Source organism: Melopsittacus undulatus, chromosome 8 (assembly GCF_012275295.1).
Source record: "Melopsittacus undulatus isolate bMelUnd1 chromosome 8, bMelUnd1.mat.Z, whole genome shotgun sequence".
NCBI lineage: Eukaryota > Metazoa > Chordata > Aves > Psittaciformes > Psittaculidae > Melopsittacus > Melopsittacus undulatus.
The window spans coordinates 57,410,207-57,416,206 of NC_047534.1; the positions used below are offsets into that span (position 1 = coordinate 57,410,207).

The 6,000-nt window shown below is 42.8% G+C and overlaps 1 protein-coding gene across 1 annotated transcript in view; it reads left to right on the forward strand.

Annotated features, from left to right (window-relative positions):
* ZNF804A (zinc finger protein 804A) overlaps positions 1-4,665 on the forward strand; it is a 119,328-nt gene extending 114,663 nt beyond the window's left edge. Inside the window, exon 4 of the mRNA XM_034065587.1 lies at positions 1,210-4,665. Within this exon, the coding sequence (XP_033921478.1) occupies positions 1,210-4,468 (3,259 nt within the window). The 3' untranslated portion in view covers positions 4,469-4,665. The remainder of the gene's footprint in view (positions 1-1,209) is intronic.
* Positions 4,666-6,000: the final 1,335 nt, after the last annotated feature.

Below are 6,000 nucleotides of genomic sequence, written 5' to 3' on the forward strand. Positions count from 1 at the left end.
AAAAAATGCTGCTGAAATGCAAATGTCATGAAAGAGAGTTTTATCTCTGAGCTTATTTCTCTATTTAAGAATTGCTGTTTACTACCACTTTGTAGTAAGCAGAATGTTTCTTAGAGGTGTGATACAGACAGACATGGGGTTTTTTAAACTGGTATTTTCTAGGTTGGTTTTACAGAAGTCACCACTTTATTGTGTACAGAAAAGATTTGTGTAGGGGTTTAATATATATTTTAGATTTATTAAGAAATGGACAAGGCAGGAATTCTCATGAGAAATTCTCTTCTCCTGAAACTTCTACTTTAATTCTAGACCCAGTAGAGTAAGTTCAGAATTCTTTATCTCAGCACTTCCAGGGCTCCTAAACAACATCTGAAAGTTTCCCCAAGGACTCGTTATCAAGTACTGCTCTACACTGAAGCACAGAGTAATTTGGTTACAGAAAGAAAAGATGTTGTAAGATAGGTCCATTACTCCCAGTGCTGAGCAGTTCTTGTGGATCCTGGAAACTTGGCAACTTCAACAGTTTTTGCTCTGCTCTTGGCTTTGTATTAAGTCAAGTAGAACAGATGGGAAGATGACATGATGTGAAGAACAGAAGTAGACAGTGATAGATTTTTTCTGGGGAAGGATGAATCACTGCACTACCATCAGCTGAAATACTTGCCTTGAAATTGTTTTTCCATGAAAGAAACTGCTGAGATTGCAACAGTTCAGTCTGTGAACATGAATAGGATGGGAGCTGTTGGGTGATTGCCAATGGGATGATGACTAAGGTGGAAGTCATGTACGTGAGGCACTCTGCGGTTTAGTAAATTTTGTAGCACAAAAGAATGTAAAACTTACACTGTTTGTAGTAACAGCCTCATAATCACGATGGTCTGCTGGGAGGAGAAGCAACATTTTTAGATAAATGGTCTCTTATTGGGACAGGCAGAGTGTCTAGGAAAAGTGAACTACCTCACAGGGATCTGAGCCCTTCAGCTGCTAACTTCACATGAAGGAACTGGAGGCACAATATTTACTTCCTTTTTTTATTCTAGTCAGCTGATCTTACTGTAAAAGATTACTTTTTCTCATATTCTAAGTCTACATATGCTCAGATTTTTCCTCTTTTGTTAAAAAACAATGTTGTAGATACCCATGTAACTCCATATTTCTGTCTGCAGCTCTCTGAAAGGTACTGACCCCAGTTTTTGTTTTCCTTCCTAGTGCACCTGGAAGCGGCCCTATGTTCAAATCTACTACAGTGACTGTGCGAGATCATTGCAGTAATATCCCCCAAAGTGCCACCATAGATTCTTCCAACAATCAGGATTTAATGCATGATGCACAGAATGGTGAAGATGTTGCTTCTGTTACTTCTTCCATTCCTGGAAATGTGTGTAGTAACAAATCTGACATTGGCAAATGTGGAGATCAGGTTCAAGGAGCTCAAGGACACAGAGTTGGTTTCTCTTTTGCTTTTCCCAAGAAAGCAGTGGTCAAACTGGAGTCTTCAGCTGCTGTTTTCTATGAATATAATGACGAGACATCTATAGAGCATGGATTTAGCAGAAGAAGTAGGTTTGTTCCAGGAGCATGTAACATTCAGTCTCCCTCAGTGGCAGAAATAGTCCTGTGCCCTGAGGAGAAGCATAACTGTTTTCACCCTCTGGTGGAAGAATGCATAGGCACAGCAGAAGCTCCTAAAGCTCAGGAGCCAGAAAAACTGTCTGGTGAAGAAAGTGGTGTGCTGGAGTCTCCTGTCTTAACTCCTGCTACATCCCATTCAAAGCAGCTGGTTTCCTTGGACATGGGTGGCTATGGCATTGATGTGAATGCAGCAGATGTAGTGGACCAAACGCTGCCCACAGTGGACAGTGCTCAGGTCCTGCCTCTGGACTGCAGCGGGTATGAGCTGCAGGCAAACAGGGCTCTTGCACAGGCAGTTGTGGAGGACTCTTTATCTCTGCAGGATGTTGCTGAGGAAAATGATACAGATAGCAACAGTGATCCATCCATGACTGAAACTGAAACAAAAAGGCTGGTTGCAGATATATCAGTTCCATCAGTGTCTGAAGAAGGTAATGGTGGAAACCCACAAAGCAAACCAGACATGCACAAGAGACCCTGTGAACCCTTCGTTCCTGTTCTTAGCAAACACGGATCAAATATTCTTCAGTGGCCATCGGAAATGTTAATTTACACAAGTACAGACCCCTCAATTTCTTACAGCTGCAATCCTTTATATTTTGATTTCAAGTTATCAAGAGCAACGGACAGCCAAGAAAAGCCCAAGCATCAGGCAAACATACCTCATTTGCACCATAAAAGTGAATCCAACCATAGCTTAGTCTTGAATTTTACAAATAAACCTACTTCAGAGTGTGGTGATTATGAAACAGAAATTAACAAAGGTGTGTGTGACTATACAATACCCCTTATAAGTGATGACACCCTCCTCAGAAATTGTAATCTTGCAAAAAATCAAAATAAAGTGTCCTTGGATGAATCATTCAGGATTAGAAAAATAGAAAAGTATCACATTTCTAAAACTCACTTACGACAAAACACTGTGATAGATGAGAAATACAACAAAATCTGGATCAAAGAAAGCCATGAAAAATGGCTTCACAAAAGTAGAAAACGGAAAAGGAAAAGAAAATTGTGTCGTCATCATCATCACTGTGGGGACATGACAGCAGCAGAAATGGAGATGTCCTCAATGAGTGAAAAAGAGATCAGTTACCGAGATGAAAACGAGTATCAGCACCTCCAAAATAATCCAGAGAAGTGCAGATATGATGTGGGGAATATCTGGCTAGCTGCAGGTGAGCTCCAGCATTCGCATCAAAAACTTGGTATTGAAAATGGTCATAAGAGAGTTATGTCTGCACTACATCATGTACATGGGGACAGAGGCTGGTGTGATGTTTGGAGTGCAACCAACAGCCAGCACTGTGGTTGTAAGCAATGGCACAGAAGGAGCAGAGCAAGTTCTCGGGCATATGCAAAGCAGCTGTCTCTGTGTTCCAGGAGGCACAGCCTCAGGTACACTAAACCATGCTGTAGCTGGAAAGTCAGGAGGTCAAGCTGTAGCCCAGAGCATAAATGTTTAGGGCACTGCAGCGTGGAAAAGAATCTCAATCAAAACCAGTCTGTAAAGAGAGGTTACAGTGTTCTGACAGAAGAAACAAAGAAATCCCACTGCAAGCGGAGAGAGCATATCTGTTCCTGCTCATCAGAAGAAAGCTCGTACGGACAAACATTATCAGCAGAGGAATATCTAATTCAAGCTCAAGCTATAGGTACACATCACAAGGCAAAAGGGAAACGAAGGAAAAGGAAAACCAGAATCCATCATGTATTCCTTGACAGGAAATCAAGGAGTGAGAACTCCAGACCTGCCACAGAAAGTTCTGCAAATTCTGTGTTAAATGTTTTGAGGGACCTCTCTGCTCAAGACAGTCTAGAGGAAGTTAGTGCAGATCCCAAAGCTGATCATGTGAAAGACACGGATGAAACAACACAAGTGGAGGAAAGCAAGTCATCTCTAGACACTGACAGCTCACACGTGTTAGAACACAATGAACCAAGGGGGTGCCCAGAGATGGAGAACACACCGGGTGTATTTTCTGATGTTGTCACTGTGCCTGTTCCTGAGCACCAGGCTCCAGCAGCTGCCAGCACACAGGGTGTTCTCCTAGAGGAAAAGCAGAAAGAAGAGGTCAACCATCATGAAAATCAGGCTCATTGCAAACCTCCCCTCCCCAACAGACATTTGGAACAAGCTCCTCCCAGATCCCATCTTTGCCATTATGAGTTGGCTGAGTCTCTACCACATGAGAAAATAACCGAGGTGACTGGTGAATGGGTACAGTGTAATCCTGGTATATTTAGCAGCCCACCACCCCTGCCATTCAAGGAAGCACATGTAAACAGTCACACCTTTTTAACCACTGAGCAGTTACTAGCCCCTTTTACCCTGCCTGAGCAGACATTGATATTCCCTCCAGAAAACCACGACAAATTCAAAGATCTCCCATCTGAGGCCTATCAGCAGATCATGCCACAAAACATACTGGCCAGCAAAGTGAAGTTCAGCTTCCCTCCCACAGCAATCCAGCCCTCCAGTTCCCCGCTGCAGCCGGTACCCCTGCAGCCGCCGCTGTGCTCTACCTCCATCACCACCATCCACCACACTGTCCTACAGCAGCATGCTGCTGCTTCACTGAAGGTTCTCCAGCCCCACCAGCAGTTTCTCTCACAGGTCCCGGCTCTTTCCCGAGCTCCTTTACCTCATGTGCCAGTAGGACCAAGGCTTTGTCCGGGGGCTCACACAGCTTTTGTCACCGCGCCGCACTTGCCACTGCTGCCACCCTCTGTCCTGCCACCAAGCCCGCCGGCATTCCCAGCGCTGCCGCACACCGTCTTCCCATCCCTGCTGTCCCCACACCCTACTGTCATCCCCCTGCAGCCCCTCTTTTAGGATGGGTTCTCAGGGCTGGGGGAAGGAGCCCTCAGCTCTGGTCCTGCTGCTTCTACAGCCCCCTCGGCTTTGCAGGATGGTTCTGTGAAATTAACTGGTTAAAATTCCTTGTTCCTTGGGGAGCATTTACTGTAAGTACAATGATGCAAACATTCATGTTGAGTTCAGACCTATACTATAACAAAAGCACTAAATAGTCTGATGCTAATATGAACTCTATATATATATATGTGAAAATCATGTCTTAGAATATGTACAATGTAAATAAAATATATTTATAGTTCTATAACTTATGTTGTATTCACTTTTTTGTTTTTATCTTTGTGTATTTGCACCTATTTAATGTTTAGACAAAGCTGATGCACTATGTTTTGTACTATGTCCTCTGAAACTGTAAATCTAGTGACAAACTATCTCTTGCAATAAATTTTTGTTAACTACTTAAGTATATATATAAAAAAATCTTTCATTATAAGCCTCATGGATGTTGTTCTTCCATGGTTTTCTGCAGCTGAATAGCATCCTCTGCCCCTACTCGAATAATCAGGGTTCCTATGCATCAGTGATTTATCAAGGAGGCTCACAGGCTAATACCTTGAGGTATTGTCTCACTGAACAAGAAAGGAAGGTTAATAGATGTGTTTGTGTTAACAGCTTGATGTTACCATGACAAATTGTGCCTACTTGTAGTATGTGCACAAACTGCTCACTGTTGGAACTAATCCCTTTTATACTAAACCACAGAATGATGATGTAACAAAAATGACATCAATGATGGGCCTAGGGGGAATATCAACAACAGTTTGACTTCAAGGGAGTATTGTTCACACTGGAATGGTGGAGCACAGGGAAGGTGTTGGTTCTGCCAAGCAGTTGTGCTCTGACTGCACACAGCCCTCGGTGGGGCAGATCTGTTTGGGTGAGGTCCTTGCTGCCTGTGCAGTGTGTGACAGTAACAAGGACACATGAGTATGAAGGGGATGTCAGGAAGAGGTTCACATGGGGAAACCCACCAGGGTTTGAGACAGATTCTCACCTCACTTCCACCCTCTCTTTCCTGAAGCAGTTTGCTAAAGTAGAATAACATTGAATAGAGATCAGCTATAATAATAATATACTGCCATTACTTCTAACTCTATTTCAGAGACTTCTCCCTACCTCTGCAGTCTGTTTATTGCTGTTGAACCTCACCCAGCTTTAGCCAGTGAAATCTCCACATTTGTTTTAATTTGGGATGTATCAAGCCCACACCTGTGATGGACTACAACAAAACCGAAGACATTCTGAGATAGAGCCATCTTTTTGAGTTAAAATGAAGTGTTACCATGTGATTGAAGCTAAGGATTTGCAGCATGACCCTTAGTGCTAGAAGTAGGCCCTCTGTAATGGAAGGTAGGTGTTAGCAATCCAATTAATTACTTAGTTTCACATTTTATATAGTATAATAAAATTACATAGAGTTGAACTTAAAGAGTAGCAGTTTTGGACCATTATTAATGTGCATTACATATGAATAGCTACAGACATTAACC